This window comes from Centruroides vittatus, unplaced genomic scaffold, assembly GCF_030686945.1.
Source record: "Centruroides vittatus isolate TY-2023 unplaced genomic scaffold, ASM3068694v2 contig_922, whole genome shotgun sequence".
In the NCBI taxonomy this organism is placed as follows: domain Eukaryota; kingdom Metazoa; phylum Arthropoda; class Arachnida; order Scorpiones; family Buthidae; genus Centruroides; species Centruroides vittatus.
This window is the reverse complement of record NW_027122609.1, coordinates 16,653-43,843: the sequence shown is the minus strand read 5'-3', so window position 1 is coordinate 43,843 and position 27,191 is coordinate 16,653. Positions and strand designations below refer to the sequence as shown.

The following is a 27,191-nucleotide window of genomic DNA, read 5'->3' as shown; positions in this document are numbered from 1 at the left end:
ATTTAATGTTGTTTCTCATAGACCTTGTAATTTTTATATTTCATCTCGTTTTTATAATAGATTTAAAAGGTAGTTAAATAATGTATATAATTCTGTTAGCTCAATATAACGAACGTATTTTAATTAATTTATCCTAATATAAAAATTATTATTGACAGTTGGTGAAGACAATTTATTACAATTATTTTAGTTTCATATAAATTTAATTTATATATTCATAATAGAATATAAAAGATTTGTCATTTTGTTACATTTTTAAAATAATAATTTATTGTAAAAAAAAAAAAATCAACTCTGCAATGTTGAATAAAAAGGAATCTCGCCACAATAATTCCATATTTTATATTCACAACTTTGTAATTCATAAACTGAAAAGAATAAAAATTATTATTAAAATTGTGATGCTTTGTAATTTTTTATTCTTTTGTGTCTGTGATCGACGATAATCTGGAAACTTTAAAACAAATTACATGTAGTAAAATTAGAGAGTTTCTTAATGTATCATCAAGAAAAGTCATATTAATTGGAGGATTTGCAAGATAAGGTATGTTGTGCAGTCACAATTGTGACTCGAGAATATGGAACAACTTGGTACGACTATACAGAATATAGAGACATAAGCAATTGAAGCTGCAGTTAATAATATCTTATATTTATATACAATTTGAAGTACTAATTAATACATGTCAGTGTTTACGAATCATTAAAAGAAGAAGACTGTATAGTTGTAGAGGCAAAAACAAGTATTAATAACTTATCATAATTGTCAAGAATTCTTGATTCAGTTTCTGGTTTGACTAAACATGAAACTATTTAAGTAATTTTATATTGCAAAAATGCTACTTTGCAGATACTCATGAAAACAATATTGGATTAAATTTCATGTCCTTAAGTTCAATCCTTATCACTTGTTTGTTATGATTTTAGATAAACTAACATATGATAGTCAACTAAGTGAAAAAATGATAAGAGTAAAATCATCATTAAAAGTATAGGGTATCTACAGTTTTTTGACTAGATTAAGACACTTAATAGAAATTAACCAGAATGTGTATTGTGACATACTTTTTGCATTAAATACAGCAACTCGGTTTTTTAGACAAATAAATTTCCTGGTCAATAGAGAAACCGTAATGGACATATTCTAAGAACTGACTATTCTACAAATTATTGGATTTGTCGTCAGTATACTGTTAGGAGTCTATCAAAACGAAAGTTGAAAATTATAGCTATTACCATGGAGTTAGTGGCGACAATTTTGAAGACAACCCAAAGATTGGACGTTGTACAAGTAATGAGAAATACTTGTATAATATCCAATCTACAGTTGATTTCTTGTCATGTTACATGAAGATAAACTATTTCAAAGTTTCCTAAATTTTATAGGTGCCTATGTCTTTGTGATAAAATGCTTTTTGAGATATTCCTTTTGCTGCAAAAAATTTTTCCCAATATTTGTTATGGTTTATGTTTTATTAAATATATTAAGCTAATCAATAAATTGTAGACACCTGATATGGAAAATCAAAAAAGGCAGACTATAGGTGCAAATTTGGTTTTATCTGATGATAATAAAATTTGTTACTGTATAACTATTCATTAATCAAGCAAATAGAAAAGTTATAATTCAACTGATTTATTACATTATTTTCTTTAATTTTTAATGAAATTCAATAACAAATTGTATTATACTTATTTTTATGAAATGACTGTAACTGAATATTATAACAATAAAATTTACTTACTCAAGAATGAAGAAAGAAAAAGAAAATTTTATAAAAAATTTAAGAAAAATCTTCAAATTTTTTTTTACTTGTTTGTAAACAATTTTTCAGTTAAAATATTTTAAATAATAATCAATTATAAATTATAAAAATTGATTAATTAGACTTATATTTTTCTTACCTATTTGAGTTTTTACTTTAGTAGATGGAGAAATATGTACAAAATTTGAATCAATATAATATCCACTAAGTGTAGTATTTGGCTGTTTAAAATGCAACTGTAATTTATAAAGTTAAAAAATTATTACCATAATTTAATAATTTATTTTATTGATATAATATTAAGAAACAAAATGTCAACCTGAGCATAAGACACATTATTTTCTTCCAAATAACTTGAGTACTCTTTCAAATTTACTTTAGCAGTTAATGATGCTTCTAAGTTTTTTCCTGGAAATTTCTGTCCTAGAAATATTCAAATATGGAAGAAATTACCTAGCTGATATGAAGATTATCAGTAATAAATATATATTTAGCTAAGAACACTATATTATAGATGTAATTTAATATAATTCAATTTCATTCATTTTAATATCATTCAAAGTTCAAAGATTTATAGTAAAAATAAAAATTTTTTAAACCAGAAGAAAACTATTTTACTTGACTAGTACTTTCAATCTAATTACATATTAGATCTATGTAATAACTAAAATAGAATCTCAGTTAAAGTGATAAAGTTTATTCCGGTATTTTGTGAAACCGTGTTCTTTTCGTATTTGACATATTAAGCGCTAACTTTATAGTGTATTTTTAAGACACATGGCAATTTCCATCTTTATCTTTATTTAGTTGGTAAACTAACTACCAACTAAATAAAGATAAAGATGGAAATTGCCATGTGTCTTAAAAATACAATATAAAGTTAATGTTTAATATGATAAAGTTTATTTTGAGATCTTCAGAAGGTAGATATATATTTCATTTATCATAAATACTCTGTATTTTACAAAAGATAGGATGATGTGTCATACAACAAAAGAAAATAAATATTCTAACATTATCTGCAATTAATAATAAGGGATCGTCTTACAATATCATGGATGAAATATTTATGTTTAGTACAAACTGTTCCGTATTCAAAGGTGGATCTATATAGGGACTAATAGGGCTTAAGCCCAGGGCCTCCAAGTGTCAAGGGCCCACAAGAATTGAATTATTATCATGAATTTTTAATACTTTTTCATTAACAATGAGCACTTATTGATATAAAGTTTGTCATTTAACACCATTTCATAAATATATTTCAACTCTGATTTTGATGTTATTAAAAATGAATTTTAAACCCAAATTTAAAAATTCTTAATCTAACAAAAAAATGGGGCCCTATTGTACTTCAATAAGCCCTAGGCCCAGAAAAACCTAGATCCGTCCGTCTGTATTATTGTTAAACACAAATACACAGAAAAATTCTCACTATAATTTTTTATAACAGTAAAATAATTATTATTTTAAAAAATACAATGAACCCACTAATTACTTCAAAATATCAAATGAACAGCAGGATTCCTTTATCAGCCTATTAAAGCTAAATAATTACTAAGTAGGTTGTCAATCTTTTGCCAAATTAATCTATTGCTAATTAATTTAATTTTAGAATATTCTAAAAAAAATATTGGCCAGGAGCAGGATTTCAACCTGCAAATTCTGCATGTCATACAGAAGCACTGCCAGTTATACTGTCTGGATCTCCATTCAATCTTCACTTCCAGACTAAATGTAGCCAACCAACATGGTTGGCTACATGTCTATATTAATTAATTAATTAGTCTGAAAGTTAAGATTACAAGTTATGCTATCCTAACTTGCAATGTGTATGTGCAGGTAAACAGGAGTTGTATGTTCAAGTCTTGTTCTGCACCTTTTTTCCTGAATATTTAAACTTTATTTAAGTGTAGAATTAAATTTATTTATTTATAATTAATTAATTTAACAAGAGACGGCAGCCGAATTGCCTACCTCTTGCCAAATTAGTTAGTAAGTATTTAGTCTGTTAAAGCTGAACAATTACTAATGGCCTGATAATGGAATCCAGTTGTTTGTTTGATATATTATTATTACTTCTGCAAGCAAATTTAGATACAATTATTGAAAAATATTTCTATTGTTTATTGATTTTAAATAATTAAAATACATGTTTATTCATATTTTCAATCTGTTATGAGAGGTGCTCGTTAAGTGAGGTTCCACTGTATATTAAAATTGCAATAATTAACAATTAACAAATTAATGATCAAGAGTAAAACATTTTTAAAATTTTAAACACTTGAAATATTCAGATTTAAAAAATTTAGACACACAATTATCATGCTGTTATTAAATTATAATTAGGAAAATATTAAATTGTAAAAACATGCTATAAGTATTTCCTATTTTCCTAATCAAGTTGATCTAAATAAAAATATTATTTATAATTCTGTAGTTTTTTTAAACAATAATCTATTTGAAGATAATTATATATCAGATTTTATAGTGCTCAGTCTTTAATATAATTAGAAAATTTTATTGAAACATCACTATAGCTTATGAGTTATAGATTTAACACAAATTCAATTCTCCAATTATATTCAAATAAAAAAAAAAACTGGATGAATGAATTCATTCATCTTTATGAATATTATCCAATGACATCTGAAGTTCAGTAGATCATTGTAATTTAAGAACAGAAGCTAAAATAAATAAGCATATAATTTGTATTTTATATAAATAATAATACACATCTTACCAATACTCCAAATAATGGTGTGTCTATCTTCTGAAATTTGAACTTGTCCACAATTTGCATTAAAATCTGCACTTTTAATGAACTCTCTATAAAAAGAATTTTTAATGAAATAATATATTATTTAAAACAAAGTTACAAATAACAACTAAGTGTTTTATTCAGAGTAAAGATAATAAAATTACACAAATATCAATAAGAACTAAAGCCTAATTTATATAAATTCTCATAGTTTCACTTTCAGAAAGAGGGTTTATAGAGCTAAATCATTAAAATTTGTGTATATTTTTCATATGAGTAATTTGAACAAAGAATTAAAAAAATAATTCAAGTAGAAGAAAAATGTTTTTAATAATTCTGTGAACTAAAATTGCAAATATTTGTCATTCTTAAATTTTTCTTAATACAGGAAATCTTTAAACTTGGATAGTTTGAAATCCCATTGGTACATAACTACTTTTGTCCCAGTTAGGGATGTAGAGATTTAATATGTTAAGGAATTCAGTTAGTTCAAAATACAGCTACTTCAAAATTTGAAGTGAAAATTCTGTCCAAACTGTCATATGCATATGTTAACTTGTTCATTTAGATCGAAGTGCCTCCATGCTATAAGAGAACAATAGACCAAGAACAAATCTAATCTGGTCAATGTGGCTTTGATTTTACAGTAACACATTTTCAGGTCTCACCTTCTATAGACTACCCTTTTTTCTCTTATCTCATAAAGTATGGCTGAGTTATGAGTAGCAAATTGAGATATTTGTAGGGCTCTAGGCTACTACATTTGGGCCACTTTAAAAATAATTTGGGCTACATTTTGAGGAATTCTGCTTTAATTTTTATAAAACCTATTTGGCAGCCTATGAGGTATTTACCAGAATGTGCTATTTACCTTCACATTTATATTATTATTATTAATTAACAAAAATAGCATTCTGTACAGTAAGACCCTGCTTAATGCTGCCTCAATTAATGCTGATTTGATATAATGTGGTCTTGAAGCCTAAAAAAGCTCAAAATTTACGCTGATTCAAATTATTGTGGCATTTCATTGATTCGTATATAATATGATTACTTACAAACACAAACCAATCATCACCAAAAGGTGGCAATTCATTGTAGCGCTGTACTTTCCTTAAATCTATGTTTGTTTTGTGCAATTTTGGAAAAAATATATCATCACGGATGCCATAGGTAATATCGACTTTGCTTGGCAAGAATTAACTGATAAATGCCTGAATGAAATGTAGAAGAAGTTATGGCTGAAAGAATCCAAAAATTTTCAATGAGAAGAGCCTATTGCTGTATCTTTAGGTTGACCAAATTGTCAACCTAATTGATACAGCAAGACTAGATGAGGCAGGATATTGAGGAGTTACTACAGGTTTCTCGTGAGAGCCTTACCAACAACAACCTTCAAGAACTGGCAGAACAAGGAATTCGTGTAGAACTGGAAAATTCTGATTATGAAAATGAATAACCCAAAGAATTTCTCTACAGATTTCCTTAGTAAAAGTTTGGTAATGATAACCAAAATTGTTGATCAAATTGTAGCGAATGATCCAGATTTTGAAAGGAGTGCAAAAGCAAGACAAGGCGTTTTGGATGCAATCGCCTGCTTTCGATGTTTGCTTAAGGAAAGAAAAAACAAGTGACAAATGACACTATACAACTGCATGGCAAAAAAATCAAGAATTTCAGAAGAGCCAGGACTTTCATCACAAAAAATGAACTTTACATTTCTGCATGCATATGTTTGTGTTATTTAACATATATTATTATGCAAATTAATATAAAAATAACTTAAAATTAAAGCAAAATCTGTTTATATTTGGTCGCATGTTTCCCTTTCCCTATTTACTATATGTTAAAATAATCTCATTTAATGCTGTTTCATTTAGCGCTTTGTCGTCTAGGAACACATCCCCCATATTAAGCAGGGTCTTACTGTATATGTAGTCATATTCTGTTTGCTTAATAAATTACATCAGTTATGTGGCATTTGGCATATTGTACGGATATATGTAAATCTCAGATAATTTGAAACTTGATATTTCAAAATCATGATTATTTCATCCCTTGTATTTTGAACTAACCAGGATTTCCTATATTCCAAAGTATTCACTTTGTTCAAATGTTTTACAAAGTTTTCAAAATAAAAAAATTCCCAATGATAATTTAAAAAATTTAATTATTATTTAACAAACAACATTTACAAATAGAGCATTGTAAACTACATCAGAAAATTAATGATGATAACAAATTATTAATTTAATCATTACAAAATAAACTAATGATGCTACAAACACCCCATTCATGAAAAAAGTAGTCTTTAGTGGAAGTGTGAACAGGAGTTGTCAATTTCTCTTTAAAAAGTACAGATTCTATAAAATGGATAAATGATCTACATAGGTTGTCTCTTAATTAATATGAGTTTTAAACTATGGTATGAAGATGCAAGTAAGCAACTGATTAGTAAATGGTAATTTTTTGTTATATTGCTTTCATAGATAGCAACCAACCAGAAGCAATAAAGAAAAAATAAGAAAAAAGCATTTCCAAATATATTAATTTAAATTTAATTTTATAACAAAAGTTTACTTCTTTGCTTCACTTTGAAATGGAAAAATTTACATATAAATCAAATAGTTTTGTGTTGGCCATAAAACCTTTAATAATAGAAACAGCATTCTCAGAAACTAACAATGACAAAAATTAATTTTACAGTAAAAAATATTCTAATACAATGTATCTTTTTATTTATTAAATATCATATAAATGTTTCTGTTACATATCTTATCTACATTTTTATCTAGAAAAATTAATAATAAAATTTTCAAGTGTTGTTATTTTTCATATAACTGAAAACTATATTGAAATCACAATCACCTCATTATAGAAAAAAATTTTGTTAAATAGCATTTTGAAAAAGAGAAATTTTTGTCTTTAGTTCAATTAAAATCTCTCACATTGCGGAATTTGTCATCATATGTTAGCCAACTATGTAGCAAATTTACTCATTCATATCTTTGCAGTCCTAGCCTAACTGAAAAATAATAGCTATGTTTGATGTCAAGATAATCAAACTGTGCATGAAATTTAAAGTTTATCCTAGATTTCATATACAGTTTGATTATTTTGACATCAAATATTTCTATTATTTTTAGGCTAGAGCTGTGCAAAATTAGCTCTAAATTTTAATAACATCTCATGAATTTGCAAGTTTGATTTTTTTTATTTAATGATATATCTTATTCATTATAGATGTGCTAATGAAAAATGCAGGAGTGTTTTTTAAATTTAATTTTTGTATTTTGGTAGAGAAAGTCACTAATAATCTAAAATGTTAAATTATTAGTAATAATTTAAAGATGAATACAAGAAATGGTTTACTAAATATAGAAAAATCATCTGTTTTAAGAGCATATAACTTCATATATTTTCTATAATACAGTTTTGTTTATAAATATGGGATAAAAGTTTTAAGAGAAAAATAAACAATTTGTTTTTTACAATTCAAGTGTATTTAATATTTTTATTAATACAATAAATATTATGAATTTGCATAAATATTTTATATCCTACTGTAGTAGTGAATAACTGTTAAAAATTAAAATACAGTTTCAAAGAAATATAGTTACAAATCAATCATTATCTTATGTTTATACAGATAGAAAGAAAGGTAATTTATCTGTAGTTTACATAATCAGATGAATAAAAATATTAATTCAACATTTTATTACATTACATTTTCTGTTTAAGTTATTAATTTTATCTTATAACACATTATACTGCTGAGAACCTACTTTACTGTTTTAAATAAACATTTTCAACCTGATGATGACCTGTTGATCAGGTTGAAAATGCTTATTTAAAGCAGTAAAGTAGGTTCTTAGCAGTATAAGGTGTATGTGTTATAATATTTAATAATGAGTCTGAGTATATGTTGAAGTGAAAATTTAATCATAAATTAGTTTTAAGTTTTAATTAATCATAATTTTCCTAAAAGTTCCTAGAACTTCTAAATGAAACATTAGAATTTTGGATTTCTGAATAAGGAAAATGAAAATTACAGAAATTTACCTATTGATAAAGCAGCAAAATTTTTTTATCATTCTAAGAAATTTGATTTTTTTTTCTTTTCATTTGAAAATTTATAAAATTGAAATTTAATTCTAAAAAATTTTTTTAAATATGTAAATTAAGCTGAATAAAATCAAAAGTAATCAAGGCATTGGAATATGGGAAACTTAATACACTAAGTAATATGATTCCTTGTGTACAGCTATATGATTCTTGGTTATTCTAGAAAATCAAACAAGAAATGAAGGATAGAAATTTAATATTTTTTTAAACTTTGTTTTATCAGATTTAAACTATTTAAATCTGATATAACAAAGAATCTGAAAACATCTTAAAAAAAAAAACAAAAACACTTTAATCATTAAAGTAAATAATGATATAAGTATATATTTATGAAAGAGGATCTTACACTGTTATATTTAATCTTACTTAATAAAAAATTTTCTAATATGTATCAATATTTTAATCATATTTTGTAATTTCATATTAAATATTAATTAATCAACAATTATATATTTAAAATGTGTTGAGTAATGTGTTACAAAAACTTTTCAAATAAAAATTTAGTTAATAGTAAAGAAACTTAAAAACCTGTTTAAAAAAGGAATCCTTGCTTCACAGAAATCAAACTGATTCTTTATTGTTTTTAATGATTCATTCAATTTTAATTGCAATAATATATCTACAGTTTTTCCTCCCTAAATTAAAAAAATTTATTAATCAATCAATCAATTAAAATATATATATTTAATATATGGAAAATTAAGATAATACTTACTTTTAATTTAAAGACTCCTAAAATAGGAACTTCTTTATTATTAGAAATGGTATAATAACATAATATAAATTTATGTAATGGTGGACTGATGCGAAACTTTTTTATTGATGGAGAATTTCCAGCTAAAGAAAGATATAAATTAGAAACAAGTTAGCATTACTTTTTCATTTTGTATACATTAAGAAATAAATACTTATTTTCTTGTAAATGCAAAATAAAAATAAAACAAACTAATTACTTATGATTGCATTTGATGAAAGATTTATATTCTAATAAGATAAGAAAAATTTAGAAAAATCACTGATCATCAAAGACTTTCTTGAAATACAATATACATCAAAATAGTATATTATTGAACATAATTTTAATGAATTCAAAAATGAATTTAAATTGATATCAATAGTATACTGCATAAAATATTATAATTTGTAATAAAATATATTATTCTAGAGTTACAAGCTGCCAATAAGAAATGAATCATTCTAATTACAATGAATTTGCATTACATATATTTCTAAAACTTGTCTTTTCTGATATCTAACTTCTTCTGACAATTCTGATAAATTTAGCAGTGTTTTTAATTTGGTAGTGATTCAATATTTCTCCTGTATAATTTTCAAATTAAAATTTTGAAACATACTAACAAAACCTATTCTGTATTTTTCTACAGACATTCCCAATAACTCCTCTCACTTTTTGCAACAAGCTAGAAGTATATTTAGACAAATTTCAATGAAATGAAATAATTCAAATGAAATCCTTTTTTTTTATTTCATTAAATCTAAATTAAAAGCAATAACACATTCTTTTATATTTTTAATATATTGTTATTGTTCCTTCAATGTATTGATAAATAAATTTAATATTTCAGTAACAAAAAGGTATATTCAATGAAATTCTAATCCAAACAAAAACATCTGAGATGTAAAAAAATTATGCAAAGTAAAAATTTAAGACAATTTAGATGATGGTCAAAATTTTTCTTAGTAGTTTTTCTTTGGTAAAGATAAGTTTTGTGCTTGGAAGCAGTAGCCACAAGATTTTTGCCCATGTTATTGTTTTCCATATTTCTCTTCCAAGAGCCAAGCTTATCTTTACCAAAGAAAAACTCTTCAGAAAAATTTTTATCATCATCTAAATTCATAAATTTTTACTTGGCATAATATTTTTACATCTCAGATGTTTTTGTTTGGATACAAATTGTTTTTGTTTAATAATTGTATTATTACATCTTGATGTAATAATACAATTATTAATCAGAACTCAGTGACTGCCAACTGAACAAGTCACAAACCAATGCACTGCCAACTGAATGCTTTCAATATTCATTTTGGTCGGCACTAACTGAACATGTCACCGACCACTGTGTTGCCAATTGAACACACCACTGATCAACGCATTTGATACAGCATTTAGAAACATCATTACAAAAAGTTTTAATTGACATAAATTTAAGCTTTTGTAATTCTGAGTAACACTTTAAATAAAATTCATTTGTTTCCATGCAATTTTATTTTTATAAGCATAGAATTAAGTTACAAAACTGAATTAGCTCTATGGAAAACCCCTGTGAAATTTGACCTATTGACTTGGAAGTTTTGCCAGCACCTCACTGATAACAAGAAAGGCTTAAGTTTAAAATGTGAGCTTTCTAAACTTAGTAGTTTTTCTCCAGAGCATCTGAAGCGCTGGATAAAGAAAAGGAAGAAGGAAAGAAAATACAGCTGATTTGGCAATTTTTGCACTTTTCAATTGCTTATATTTCAGCAACTGCTTTATAGAAAATCTTGAAATTTTGCATACTACCTAAGAAAATAATTTTTTTTTTCAAACGAAATATTTGAAATTACTTTAGGTATTTGGGGTCAAAGAAATCAACTCTCGAAAATCAGAAAGTCTGATTTCTGTATATATAGCAGTCAGTGACTTTTTTACTTGGCGGGATCTTGCATGTCATCATGCATATTCATTTTACAAAGGTAGTATCATTTAAATTATTTATTAGCTTATTAACTTGTTGTAAGTATCCAAATTTTATGTACTGTATCTAATAATAAATAATAATTTTTAATATACTTTCTGAATGAAGAGTATTTCAGTTGTTTTTGCCACACATAATTAAATATCATAGGAATAATTTTCTAAATCTAAAGACAATTATTATACAAAATTTTATTGAATAATCTATAAATAACCTCAAAATCAAGGTTATAACCAAAAACTAAATTGAAGGCAAAATAATAAAACATATTTCTTCAAAGATCCATGACATATAGGAATAACCACAAAAAATTATGTGATCATCTTTTACTTTGAAGCTCTTAACTACTTCCAAATGTAAAGTAGTTCAGAGATAAAGATGTGCCAAAGTTAAAAATACTTCTATTTTTTCTAGCATTAAAAAATACATAAAACAAAAATATCTTCATATTTGAAGCCATACTGTATAGTACATATTATAATTATATAAAATGGATGGCCAGATAGCCAAGGCAGTACATCAGGAATTTTTCATAAGTAATCTGTCCTGGATTTGTCAGGCCCTGTCCCTCACAGTTTGACAATCCTCTTGTAGTCTGGCTGAACCCATTATGGTTAAAGAAGATGACCCTGCTGTTTTCTCACAGGGCATAGAGCAAAAAAAAAAAAAGAAAAAAGAAAAACATGTAAAATGATTTAAAAATCTGATCACAATCAAGACTTTAGTAAAACTGTTTTGTATTAAATCAGAACAAATATATTTTATTTTTATTAATAATCACTCCTATATAAAGTTAATAACTTATATATGCTTTAAAGAATTAAAATTTGAAAATGGAAATGAGCCTGCAAAGAATTTATGTATATGCGAAATCAAGCAAACAGAAAATCATTTCTAGAAAGTCCTATAGTCTAACTGTTTCCTTTAGTTTAACCTGTACAGTTAAGTTTTGTGGAATGATTTGTCATTTGTATTTAATAGCAATATAAATTAAATAGAAATTTCTAATGCTCTACATATTAAAAATGTTTCCAAATAGCTAAATGAATATAAAAAAATACTAATTTTAATGTAAAATTTCATAGTAAACATATCAATATTTTATTTAAAAAACTTAATTAAATGTTATACTAACTAATAATTAGTTATGGTGTTACTCTTTATAAAAAATTATTAAGTTTTCTATAGAAAGTCATTCTTTTCCTTTATAAGATAAGAAATTATCATTTTCAGCAAAATTCTTACCTTTTTCTCTTCCTATCATTAAAGAAGTAGATAACTGAGCACAAGGATGAAGAACTAAAGAATCCATACACAAATTTTCTGAAGACTGATTAGATAAAGTCAAAGACATATCAACTTGAGTACCCTCCATTTCTACTTTCATTGTTACGTTACCATAAATATTTAATAGTGTTTGTACTCCTGGCTTATCACACTGCAAATAAAAAGTTTTATTAAATATTTTAGAAAAATCTCAAATATTAAATTCAAAAAAAAAATCTAAAATACATTTTTGAAATATAAAAATGTTTAATTCAAACTTCAAATTAGTATATATTAGTTAGGGTTTCTCATTTCCTGGTCTTTTGTTTGTCCCAGGATTCCGGGATAAAAGTGAACTGTTTCCCGAGATCCTGGAAAATCCTGGGACAAAATTAATTATTTTTAAGATATACAAAATATCATGAATCAGATGATATAATTATTTTTCATTTTTTAAAGTAATTTAATATGTTCTGTAACCTCCAAAATCATTAATGCTGCGTAAGATATATATTAAAAATTACCTTTGAATTACGTAGAAATTTTCACAAATAGAAAAAATTTATTAAAGTTTGCTGGAAACTGCATACAACAACAACAACAAAATGCTTTGAATGAGTTGAAAAGTAAAAAAAATGAACTTAGATCAAACTTCTAACTTAGAAGGTGATTTTTGTTTTCTTTTAAATAAAATATAATACAAAATATTGTAAATTTTTATAAGATTTTAAAAAGCAAAAATGCTTGATACTCCAATCACTCAATTTAATTCTTATTTTAGTAATGAAAAGTCTTGTTACCAAGAATGCCTTTTCCGATTCAATTGATGTGATTGGAATCATGTTTAATGCATTTAAGAGAAGACAAATACAGTATTAAGTTTTTTCACCTGTATCCTGAAAGATTTCTAGTTCTTTTGAGATTGTAGTACTTCTTTTGTTCTCTAGTATTCTTGATTTGTCTACCTCGACTGCTTTAATAGAAACATCATAGCCCAATAATTCGGCAGTTCGTTTGTCTTTAATAATCAGGTTATGAAGAAACACTTCATACTTGCAGACTTTATACTTGTTTGTATCCTTGTCCAATTTGCACAACTTGGCATTACGCAGTTATTGAAGCTACTGAGCATGGTTAAAAATTAAGACAGCATAAGCACAATTATTCCAGGTATTACTGGTAAAGAATTTCAAGAGTCCTGCCACAAATAAGCTATGTATTGATTACTGACCATTTGTGACGTGCCATAATGAGCAAAAATTAAAAAAAACTAATAAGTAGGTTTAAAATTAATAAATACAAATGTATTCTGACAGTTTATGAGTTAATTATATTTTCTATTTGCAAAATTTCCTCAACCTTAACATGAAATAAGAAAAAAATGAATTTTTAAGAAATTTGCAGGATTTCCTGGGTTAAAAAAACAACTGGGATTCTGGGATCCCGTTTGAGAAACCTTAATGTTAGTAATTGTTGTTATACATTTTTTAAAATTTAATTATTTTATGAATTTTCTTAGAAAACACCAGAAAACAATATCAAATAAAATATTTATATAACTTTACAATTGTCTTAATTTAAATAGTCTCAATACTTTGATAAAATAAACTTAAGAACATTTATTAAAAAGTTTTCAAAAGAGAGAATTCATTATTAAGAGTTGACCTTTATTCAGAAGCTTCTCATCTGCTTCAAAAAGTAAACTGTTAAAATCTTTCCTACAGCAACAGCAAAATTAAAAAAATACATTTGGTAAAATGGCCAAGATAGTAGGTACAAACTTAGAAAATTTATAAAAAATTCTCAAAACAGACAATACATTAAAAGTTTCTTCATGTGTCTTCATCTTGTCCTTTCTACATACCTCACTCACTTTACTGTTTTGGTCATTTTATCAAATATATTTTGTTAATATATCAAATTAGAATAGCTTAAACCAGTTAGATATTAGTCAGCTATCATAAAAGCTAGCAATCTGATCTAACTTTTTAACAGACCTGTTTCTTTACATTTTCTTGTTATAGTTAGAAGTTTAATTTAATTTAAGAAAGTAAAGTTAACAGAAAATAAAAATTCATTACTGGTTTTACTTGAATAATAACTGCCACCAAATAGTAGCTGCATCTACAACTTAAAAATTTCGGAAAGTTTGGGGAAACAATGTAAAATTAATAAAGAATGTAGACTATAGTAGATGGGTACTATATTTTTTTTAACAAACAAAGTTTAATAGAAAATGAAATATGTAAAATGGTAAAAATATACAATAGATGCATTTTTTAATTATTTTTTTATAATTAGTATATATAATGTAATACTCATTATAAAGAAAGATACTAGTTGCTATTTCAACTATAATTTGCTTTAAAAATCAAACTTTTATGAATAAATATTTAAATATTTTATTAATAATGAGCATTAAGTACGTGCAAAGATGATAATAACTGGACAAAATATGCAGTTTAAAATAGTAGCTACAGCTATTATTTGATTAAAACCAGTAATTTTAGAATATAACTTTTCCCATTAAAAAAAGTAAGTTTATTTAAAGAAGTTATTTAAAAAACTAACTAAATTTATTAACTTCAAAACAAGTCAAAGCCCTAATCCAATAACAAATCTAAATGAAAAACTGCTGAATATTTTAAGTTATATTATATCAACTTTTTAATTTTATAAATAAACAATAACATTAATACCCAATACATTCTAACCTATATGCCATCAATGCCATAAGATATTGGGCAAGATAAGGCTATATTATTATTATAATTATGAAATAATTTGGTACTCGATATCTTATGGCATTGATGGCATGTAGGTTAGAATGTACCAGGTATTAATGTTATTGTTTATTTATATATATATATGCCTTGCCAGGGTTTACGATGGCCGGTTGTGTGCCATAGGTGATGTTTATAGGACGTGGGCACTTGATGTGTCCCCAGCCAGCATTGTAATAAATGTCAATGGTTATAACGTAAGCTTATATATTTTGGAAGAGGAGTTCAGACTGGAGGTCCAGGTAATGTAACTGGCAACACATCTACACGGTAAGCAGGAATTGTGGGTTTGAGTCCCATTCAGAGCAGATTTTTTTCCAATATTTCTAAATTATTTAAAATTATTTAATTAAATTATAATTATTAATGTTAATAAGAGATGGTGCTAACGCTTCACTCTAGTACCAAATTATTTCATAATTATAATAATATTATAGCCTTTATCTAGCCTGATATCTTATGGCATTGATGGCATGTAGGTTTTTAATTTTATATTTTTAACTTATCATTTGAAATTTTAGCCATCCATCTAAATACAGTAGACAATCGTTTATCCGAACACTTTCCAGTCAAACTGTGTCGTGCTGAATCGAACGTTTTTGATACTAGATTTACTTCTAAAGTATAATTTTTGTTTTTATATTTTTCAATATATTTATTTTGTTTGTACAAAATGCAGAAATAATTTTTAACGATACGATAGCCTCGATTATTATTATATAAAAATTTTCGTTAGGCTTAAAATCGACGAAAATTCAACACGAAGCGACATGCAACGGAGAAAAATTCAACATGAAGCAACACACGATGAAAAAAAAATTTCAACATCGGACAGGTTAATATATTTTTTGTACTTAATCAGTTATCTGAAAAATCAGTTATCCGAACAACCCCAATCCCCAATTGATTCGGATAAATGACTCTCTACTGTATATATATATATATATATATTTTTTTTTAATATTAGTTTTGGATATTTAAAAAATATATTTATGCTGTTTTTAATAAATAGTATAAATATAGCCAAAAAAAACCTTATGGTTTTTGTCTTAAATTTAACTTCAAAACATTTCTGAGACATTTTCAGTTTTATATTTAGCAATATTATTGTATAAAAATGCTGAAGGCACTTTGAAAATGTTTTAAAGTCAATAAAATATACATTCTTGAATATGTTAGTACTTAAGAAACAATGCAAAAATATTTGACAACCTCATGTATCAATATTTCCTTACATGCAATTTTTAATATCATACAAAATCAATATAAATCATCAAGAATCAATTTTTAACAATTTTTTAAAGTATACTTATCATCCTGGTTTTTTATCAACAATACATTTTTATAGTAGTGCCATTGCCAAAGACTATTTTTATTGTGCTTCATGTATTGAGGTGCATGAGAGCCTCAACATAAAGACCAATTTTTCTGTGAGACTGTTATGCATCTAAGGTTTAAAAAAGGATGAAATGTGAAGACACTTTTAATTTACTTTAATATTTCTTTTATTTTTTGAATATTTTTAAGTATACTTATCATCCTGGCTTTTTATAAACATTTAAAAATAGTGTTATAAAAAAGCTTTTTTGTTTTTATGAAAAATTTCTTTTTATTCTATGCTTTTTTTAAATATGTTTTTCAATAAGCAATGTAAGAACTTAAAGCATGCATTTACTTCTTAATTAAATAAATTAATGATTGCTATTAAATGAAAGCATTTAAGATTAAAAATTGTTAAAAAGTAAAAAGTCGGTGTCGAATTATTATTTAATTTTCAAATAATAATTTATATTTAAAACAAAAATTATATTTGAAAATGGAAAAAATGTAAATAAATTTTATTTGAAAATGTAAAATAATCTCTGCTTATCCATTTTAATATAATTTCATTAAATGAAAACTTAAACTTTAACATTATTATTAGCAAGAGTTAATCCAAATAAATAAATAAGTTTTTAAATACCTGTACACATCTCACAAATTCTGTAAGATGAATGAATACAGATGGTTTTCCTTTGTAATTCATAGGCTTCCAAGCTGGTTGCTATTGAATATAAATATCATTTTAATATATTTTTATATTTTTGCTAAATTATTTTATCTATGAAATATATTAGAACATCTTTGACTTATGGATACTTTGTTAAAACTAATAATTATTAAAAACCTTCAATGTTGTCTTTGATGTCCCTAGATCATTTTCTGGTAAATGTAAAATGCTTTTAACTGTTGACGGTTCTGTGTCAGATGTAAGACCAAAAGGCATACTGAGAGATAAATAATTATCCAATTCAATAAACTTATTTGATATCTGGAAAATAATTAAAATCAAAAGTCAAAACATGGTTTATAAATTGCAAAAATAAATTGAAATAAAGATTTTATTAAACAAATATAATAAATATTTTTTTAACAATTACTTATTAATAAATATGTTCTTACTTCATTTGAGATAATTGGTCCTACAAAACTTATAATGCCAAGCAGAACTGAAAATCCAACACTTACAGACTGTCTAAATTTAAAAAAATACAATGCATTATTACTTTACAAGTAAATAAATATACAGTATATTTATAAAACATTAAAAAGCTGAATGATAAGGTTTTAATTAATTTAAAAATAATTATTATGAGTATGTATCAATCTAAACTTTGTATTGGTGTAGAATGATTCCAGAACCAAATATTTACACAGAATAACTTGAAATACATTTATATAATGGACATTATAATTATCCAGGCTATTGCTTTTGCAGACTTCTATATTTATTTTAAATTATCTAATTATTAAATTTACCTAATATAATCTTAATTAATAAAATTAATTTAATAGTGAGGTTGAGGCCGAAGTTTTAAATGCAAAAACATGTACATCGGATGTTCAGTGTTGCTTTCCTGTAAGCCTAGAAGTTTGACAATGGCATTTGGAATATCAAGCATGATTCAACTGACTTTCCAAACACCATTGTCAAACTTTTAGGCTTACAGGAAAGCAGTGCTGAATGTCCAACATACACGTTTTCGTGTTTAAAACTTCAGCCTCAACCTTGCTAATGTTTTAGAATAAAAATATTGTAAAAAAGTAGAATAAACTATAGATGACTTCATTACACCCTTTCATACACCACAGAAACACAGCTGTTGATTTTTTCAGTAAAGTCAGCCTTTTATTAGAAGCTACTCATCCACCACAATATGCAAAAAACATTTAAAAATTTCAGAATAATGGCATAATTATAAAATAATAAAAATACAGTCAAACCTGTTTTTATGCGGGGGATAGGGACCGCATTAAAAAAAACGCATTAAAAAAAAATCTCACGAAACTTCACGAATGGCTGTAAATGATAGTTTTCGCAACACAATTAAAAAAATAATTTTTTTATGCGGTCAACAGGGACCGCATAAAAAAAGTCTCACATAGAAAATAACTCAAAACCGTACGAAATAGAATTTATTGACAACAGATGTCAGCACTTGACTGCATCGTCTGGTCTATCGTCTGTTTTACATATTTTTGTCCAGGTGGTGTTTTGTTGACTTAAAAAGTAAATTATTTCATTTTTCGCATATTCATGCAATAATATTACTATAATTAGTGCATTTATGCTATAATAAGTTTATTTAGCTATAATAAGTCAACGTGAGACATGACGAATCGCACGAGACTAGTCGCCAACTATACCGCACAAATTAAAAATTCGCATTAAAAAAATCGCACAAATAAAAATCGCACATAAAAAGAGCGCATAAAAACAGGTTTGACTGTATATTAATTAATATACTGAACAGGATGGGCTGCAATTTTAAAAAGTTGTAAACCTATAAGTTCCCACTGTTGTCCATCTGTCTGCCTATCTTTCCTTAATCTTGAAAACAGAGTTAGATAGATGAAAGATGAGACCAAATACAGTAACCTTAGGGGCAAGAGGCCCCAATTAAGTGTATACAAACTTCCAATACAAACTGAGTCATGTTATTTCAATTCAAAAATTTTTCCCTGAAAGCAGCTAGATAGATGACCATTGCTCCATTGCTAATGGAAAAATATGATGTACTGTACAAGGGCAAGACACTACAGTGTGGAGTGGAGAGCATATATTTTAAATTAAATAAATTAAAAATATGATTAAAAATTGCAGCCTAGCATTGTGACGATGTCATAATAAATAATTGCTCATTAATAATGTAATATCTCTGCTCTAAACAATTTACGACTATAAAATAAAATTAGAGCACAAGTTTTCAATACAGAAATACTTTTAATTAAAAAAAATTGATTGTAGTTAGATAACAGTTTAAATATGAAAATTATATTTAAATTTATAAAATTAAATAAAAAATAAAATTCACTTACATTTGAAAAAGTGAAATTTTACGATCATTCTTGTATTTTTCTTCTACCAAAGGTAAACAACAAAAAAGATAACCATACTGTAAAATTGAATATATATAATATTAACTATATAAGATAATTTCATATTAATGTGTTGATAAGTTTATTAAAAAACATCTATTGTTTAGAAAATTTTATTTAGTTAAATATAATGCAAATTTATATTTTAATTCACTTTACAATTATGTAACATTAAAAAAAGTTTATTATTACATTTATTTGTCTAATTTCAAAATATTTTTAACTGAAAATGATTTAAGATTAAATTTAAGATGAAAATTTGTCTTCTATTCTAAACAGTCACAAACAAAACCTTTTGCCAGTGTTGTACTTGATACAAAAACCTACTAATGTTTTCGGCCTCCACCAAGGCCTTCTTCAGGTGCTGAACTGACCAGAATCCCCCTTGGACCGTTAGAACGATGCTTCCCGTGTAATAAACATTATACGTATCACGTTTCACCCCTCCGCCTAGCTCTGTTCGAACGGAGCCAAGCAGAGGGGTGAAACGTGGCTGAATGGAGCCAGGTGGAGGCTGAAAACATTACAGGTTTTTGTATCAAGTACAACACTGGCAAAAGGTTTTGTTTGTGACTGTTTATTACTCACTCCAGTGTTAATAGTTAGAAGACATTTATTTTGTGTCTTCTATTCTAATAGGATGCTCAAAAAAGAGAAGGAATATATTCTGGAAACTTAATTAAATCATTCATCATATTAGCAAAGAATACACATTCAAATAGAAAAAAACTGTCTTAATTCCCTTTAGAATCAAAGTAAATATATATATATTTTTTTATTTGAGTTTTAGTACGTCTTCTTCTTAGCATAAACACAGTTTATTGGGTAGAAGTTTACCTGGGTAGTCCCAATGGTGGCACTTCCAGCTGCCATCTTGTTTGTGGTCGTATGTTCACAAACAACATGGCGACTATCAAATTTACAAATATATGCTTAATTATAGTACAATTAATAAACTAAAATGTATTTAAAATATAAATGTTCAACTCACATTTTCTAGACTTTCATTTACCTTTCTTCTTTTTTTTTTTTGGCCATAGAACATGATTCATCTATTCTTTTAGAATCTTCATCCTTTCTCTTAATTGACGATTTATCTGTATTTCTAGTTGACATTTCCATTTTCTTATTTTTTGGTTTATCATTCTTCTTTGTGTTTGATTCTGGGGCAGTAGGCACATTTTCTGGCTGTTTCCAAATTGGGGTGTTACAAGCTCCAGGATATATACAACTCAAATGCTTAGCAAATAATTCAAAATGTTTGCCTGGTTTTAAATGTTCCCATATGAACATCATCTTATACATGAAAGAATATAAGTAGGAATCTGATAAATCCTCAGTAAAATGCATAAGCAATTTTTTTCTTTTTTCAGACAACGCCACACACATTATATTTTCTGTTTATTCACACCTGTTACAGGATTGACAAAATTATCTGCATGTTTCACAGATTTATGTGACCTTCAAGGTTGTCAATACGATTGTACCCTTTCCACTCATCGGTGTATACTGTGCTTCCTGATTTTACATTTTTTGAAGAAAGAAAACTCAATACATAACAGATGCCATATGAAATTACCCAGTTAAGAGTTTGTTCAGATCTGTCATTCACTTTGCATACAAAACATATGTTATCTTGATGACAAATACCTCCAACAGCCCAATGAGTTCCCTTCAAAATATGCCCTTTTTTATTTTTTTCTTTTGAATATTACAGTTTCATCTATTTCAATTATTTTTTCCGGACCACCAATTTTCAATTCTGACATATTACTTACAGCAATTATCTTAACTTCTTCGTCATATGCCATATCAGATTCCTGATGTCAGCGACACCTGGCGAAGGTAAGTTAGTAGTTAATAAATGCACCGAGGTGTTTCTAGGGAAAGTTACATCCAAAGTGGTTTCCCATTGCCTTCTCTGGGGCATAATGTTATGAGGGGTCTTGTAAGGGAAACTGGCCCCTATTCAGGTGTTACAAACATGGAGAAAACCCAGAAAACTCCACGTGGCCAGCCCGTCCAAGTACTGCGCGACCCACGACCGATCTCTCAGTGTTTAGAGACAGAACCGCTCGGCCACGTGGGCAGAAATTATCTTAACAAGATGTATATAATTAGCTCAATCCACGGCAGTGCATTTACTAATGCCAATGGCAAAACTAGTAGTACTTAAAGAAAACTCAATACATAACAGATGCTATATGAAAGAAAAAATACACCCCCATGAAATTTTCCCAAATTTTTCTTTGAATGTCCCATCATATGGTTAACTATTCATTTTACATTGGTTATATCTAAATGTCACTGAATTACGATCTTTTCTGTAAATTAATTTCCAACAAAACGAACAATTATTATAAATAGCATCTACGGGTTGTAGACCAAGCTGAATAACAAACTTAATAACTGAAGGTATTCTCTTATTTACGTCTAATTCTACAAAGTCAGATTTCAACAAGTGAAAAAAATCTCTAGAATTGCACTTTTTCCAAAATTCTGCTAAAAATTTCACAACCTCTGACATTATATTGTTATATGAAAAGTAACAAAATTACTATTTGAAAAAAAAAATTCAAACTTTCGAATTTAATTAATACTATTATAACAACACAACCTATTACTTTTGAAGCATTTAATCTGGAACTCAAATATTTGCATACTATTATATTAGTATAATCAGCACCACCTAGATCAAAATTTAAGTCAAACCTGTTGTCGAGATTCTGGAAGTACTGCCATTGGGACTACCTAGGTAACTAGGTACCTCTACTGTTTATTGCAATAAGCTATACATTTTGTGGTTTTCTGTTCACTAGAAATTTAAGTTACTTGGTTAAAAATAAAAAACCTTTTTATATATATACTCGAAATTCCAAATAATAAAGATATATAAAAGGAATTGTGGCAGAATGATAACTTCTTTTTATAACTGCTTAGGAGGATAAATCCATTTTCAAACGAGTACACATAAGCAGTTCTTTTGTATATCCAAAATATTAAAAACTTGAAGTTGCTCTACAATATCAGAAATATGTATGGATACTACATTTTTTTTTTTTTTTCAGGAAATATGAATTTCCAAATTTTGATTTTCTTTCAAGAAAAACTTTATATTCAGATTGGCTATATGGCAAAATAATTTTTCTAATGCACTGCTTTGTCACACTTCACAGGAATAAATATAAGTCAAGATGGGATAGACAGATAAATGTGTATCGAAATACCCCATTCTAGTCTGCTTCAATCTATTCATGATCTACTATTTGATGATTATTATCGTTACTCAAATACATAAAGTTCATCCTTTCTTAAAAAAGTATTAAATAATCAACAATATGCATACCTAACTAAAATAATCTGTATGATGATGTTTGTTGTTTGGCTTAAATTTTTTATTAAAGAAGTTAAAATGTTCATAATATTATGATACTAAAGATTTATTCAATGTGATATTTTATTTCAATAATCATTAAAATACATAGTCTTCCTTAAGAACCAATAGAAAATGACTGATAATTCATGGCTTTTCATGATGAGATTGTCTACTATTAGTAACATTTATTGCTAATAGCAAACAGACAATCTTACCACACAACTTACAAAATATTGTGCAGATAACTAACATGACCCATGTATCATTCAGCCCCAACTCCCTTTACATATCAAAGATATCATATTTTTAATTACACATATTTGGACTTTTCATTAAAAATAGAAAATTATAAAAATAATTTTATTTGATCCTCAATTATATAAATTATTTTGTCTCAAAGTAAATATTCTATATATATTTATATTTATATTTCTAATATTTAGTTTTTGTATCAACAAATAAAATAATAAGCAAGAAATTTAAAACTTAAATATCAAATACCTGTTCAATTACAAGAACTGGCCATAATTCACCATCATTTATTTTTAAACTGAGAACAGGTAGTTGCATTTGGGAACACGCAGAATCTCTCCATTCTATAAACTACAATAAACATTTATTATTTTTTACATTTTATTGTATAAAACTTTATTATTTAATTAATTCTACAAAATCCAATTAAATGCAAATATATACAGTAGAGCATTGGTTATCCGACCCCCGATTAACCGTCACATCGGTTAACCGACCACGTTCTAATCGGCAAATTCAAATGTCCGCTAGTGATGTGGCGCTACAATATTTGGCTATGTCTTGGATACTTTAATATTATTTTTGTTAAATTTTTGCATGTTTTAGCTGGCAACACTGGCTTGACCATGAAAGGGAGGCCAGTATTTAAACCATACTTAATTTTTTATTTTGTTTTCATTTTGTGAAAAATAAAGAAATAATTTTTAACTATACAATAGCGACAATTATTATTTTTTTAAAATTTTGTTAGGCTTAACATCAATGAAAATTCAACGCGAAGTAGGTTAATAGGGATATACTAATATACAAATTACATGGGCTATACTAATATACTAATAATGTATTTTTTCATACTTTTCAGTTATCCGACCAAACCCCAGTCCCCAATTGAGTCGGATAATCGATGCTCTACTGTAATTAAATTTCTATTTTAAAATTAATTTTTACCTCTTTTGATGAGTTCAATCCAAGTTTAACCAATAAACTTTTACTAAATTCATCACAATTAGGAAGCTTTGTAAATAAATCCTTGTGTATTTTTTGTGCTCTCCTTTCAACTGTTCGAAAAACTCTGAACAATGATAAAATTAATATATTTATAAAAAAAACATTCTTCACATATATACAAAATAAAATAAATATATAATAAAATGTTGAAATTTTCTTAATTTAATGATTCATATTTAATAATAACAACTTAAATAATTATATTATATTGACTGTTTACTAATAAATTTAAACATTTTATTTAAATATACAAAATCTGAATTAGTTATTAAATACATATATTCCCCATATAATATTCCAACAAAGATCTGTGTTATGCAAATCTGTGCTAAATGAAACAAAGAACTAGTAAAAAAAAACAAGGTTAGGTTCTGAAAATTAGCAAAAAGTATACTTTTCTTTTTCATAATTAAGAGAAATATATTTATTAAAGTAATCAATAATTACAATCAAAAGTATTGCATGCTAATATTAATTTTTTCTTCACTGCTAAACACCATTAAACAAGGTCATTTTCTTTTTGGCAAAATATTGTCGTCATCTAAGCTTTCCCATCGACCTTAATCTGAAGTATCAGCAAATCTTGATTTTTCTCTATGCTTTTTCATAAAATTTGATATTTTCATTTGCTTGCATTTGTCTAAGAGATCTTTAAAAATATACTCTCTTTATGCAGTAACTTTTAATTTACCACATGATTTAAACAAAACACAGCAACAGTCTTTTGGTTTATTTAGAGCACTATCACTAATGATATTAACACCTGGTTTATAGGAAAGCTGGAATAGGAATCTAGAAGAAAAACTATACAATCAGCTCTCATTAAAGTATTTAACCAGGCAAAAGGCACAAAACAACATTGAAAATTTCAATATTCTAAAATTCATGGGCAAATATAAGATGACATGCATGACTGCTTGAATAAAAAAAAATATTGAATGACAGTGTTTGTACTTAAAAATTGTGCATTTTGTATGGGGATGTCTCCAATTATTGAACCTTGTATGACTGAAACTGCATTGTAAGAATGCTATTGTACAGAAGATATTTCTAATTCATGAATAGTGTTACAGGAATGTCATACTGTACAAGGGATACATGTAATTAAAATTAAATATCAATTTAAGTATGAATAACTTAATTACACATCAATAATTTCATTATGAAAGAACAAACATTGTATGCAAGATGAAATTTCAAAAAAATCTCAAATATTTCTAGAAATGAATATATTTAAAAGATCAGTAGTGGTTGCTAGGTGCGACCACTTGTTTATGGATAACCCTTTACCTCTATAGAAAAGTCTGATTGGGAAGTGAGAGTACTGTACAAACTGTAAAAGCCTACAGAAAGTGCCAAAATTAAATAACTTAAAATTTTATGTGAGAGACAATAATACTAATTGTCTTTACAGGTCTACAACAAGCAAGAGTTTCATGCACCTTGATCACATTGTTTGTCGGCATTGCAACTCGGCAACAAGCAACCTTTTTTTTTTTTTTTTTTTAACTCTTTCCGCCCTGTGGGCACTAAGAGGGCCTTTTTTAGTAGGCCCATTATGGGTTCGGCCAGGCCCACAATGGGGCGACCGGGTGGTGAGGGACGGGGCCCGACATATCCGAACGGACCACCCCCCTGAAAAATTCCTGGGGATTATTCGACCCGTTCGGATTCGATCCCGGGTCCCCCAGAGCGGTAGGCTGCCACCTTTACCGCTCGGCCATCCGGCCGTCAACAAGCAACCTTATAAATAAACCAACATCCACTTTGTCTGCTATCTTTTTTTTTAATGCAAAGGAATAACGGCAAAATATTACATTTTTACTTAGTTCTTTAGCTATATTTAAAATAATACTGTTGTTATTACACTATAATCAATCAACATTTTACATCCAAAATGCTTAGTAATCAAGGGCAAGACTTTTTCTTATCTCATGCCACACCTGTGCTCTTTCATCTTTTTTTTGATAAAATGAAGAAGCATTTGTAAACTTAAATAAGCTCAATCATTCCCAATTCTAAAACCATATTGGTATTCACACTGTCTGCCACGATGACAATAATTTCAAAGACGTCACCACATAATGTGACACAAAGGCATTTGCCGATTGGATGCACACTTTTAATTGGCACAAATAGAACAAACTTTCTGTTTCTAACCGCAATTGCGGTTGCATCGGCTTTAGGAGGGATTTGCTAATTATCAGGGACAATTGTTGCAGTTGCCCGAGTGGTTGGAAATCACAAGGTGTGACCACAACTGAAGGTATTGCTTTTCCCTTCCCAGCAACTCACACATCTATACCCAGGGATATTTAGAAATTATAAAAGTTGGAATAACTAGATAACTATTGAAGGTAAAAATCTTCATAAAGAAACTAGGAGAATGTGGCAAATAATCATGGCAATCTTCCCCTTTTTGAGCCAGCCTACTTCTCTCCCCTTCCTAAGGTCCTGTAGGGGAATGTACTGTATATTTACCTAAAATAATAAACTTTTCCGAAATCTTGGCAAAGTGAAACTATCCAAATAGCTCTTAAACTCATATTGATTGTATTCTTGCATAATATAAACGATACAGGAACATCAGTTTGTTAACATCTAATATCTTCCAGTCAAAACATCAGCCATTTTATTTAAAATTACTCACGTGCGTTTTGTTTGAGGATCATAGGATAGCTCGTGACTTTTTAAAAATGAAGAAAAATTTTATACCAATTTAATTTTGCCTATCAACTATTT

General features: G+C 27.0%; 1 protein-coding gene across 1 annotated transcript; it reads right to left on the bottom strand.

The window, feature by feature from the left end:
• Positions 1-168: 168 nt before the first annotated feature.
• LOC136984546 (AP-5 complex subunit mu-1-like) lies at positions 169-27,191 on the bottom strand. The gene is made up of 14 exons (XM_067281582.1): positions 26,931-27,191; positions 24,390-24,513; positions 23,691-23,792; positions 19,754-19,830; positions 17,837-17,909; positions 17,562-17,705; positions 17,358-17,438; positions 12,591-12,783; positions 9,365-9,486; positions 9,178-9,284; positions 4,507-4,592; positions 2,086-2,189; positions 1,906-2,002; positions 169-368 (listed from the first exon to the last, which is right to left on the bottom strand). Exons 1-14 carry the CDS (start codon positions 26,993-26,995, stop codon positions 289-291), a joined length of 1,455 nt encoding a protein of 484 aa, XP_067137683.1. The 5' UTR covers positions 26,996-27,191; the 3' UTR covers positions 169-288.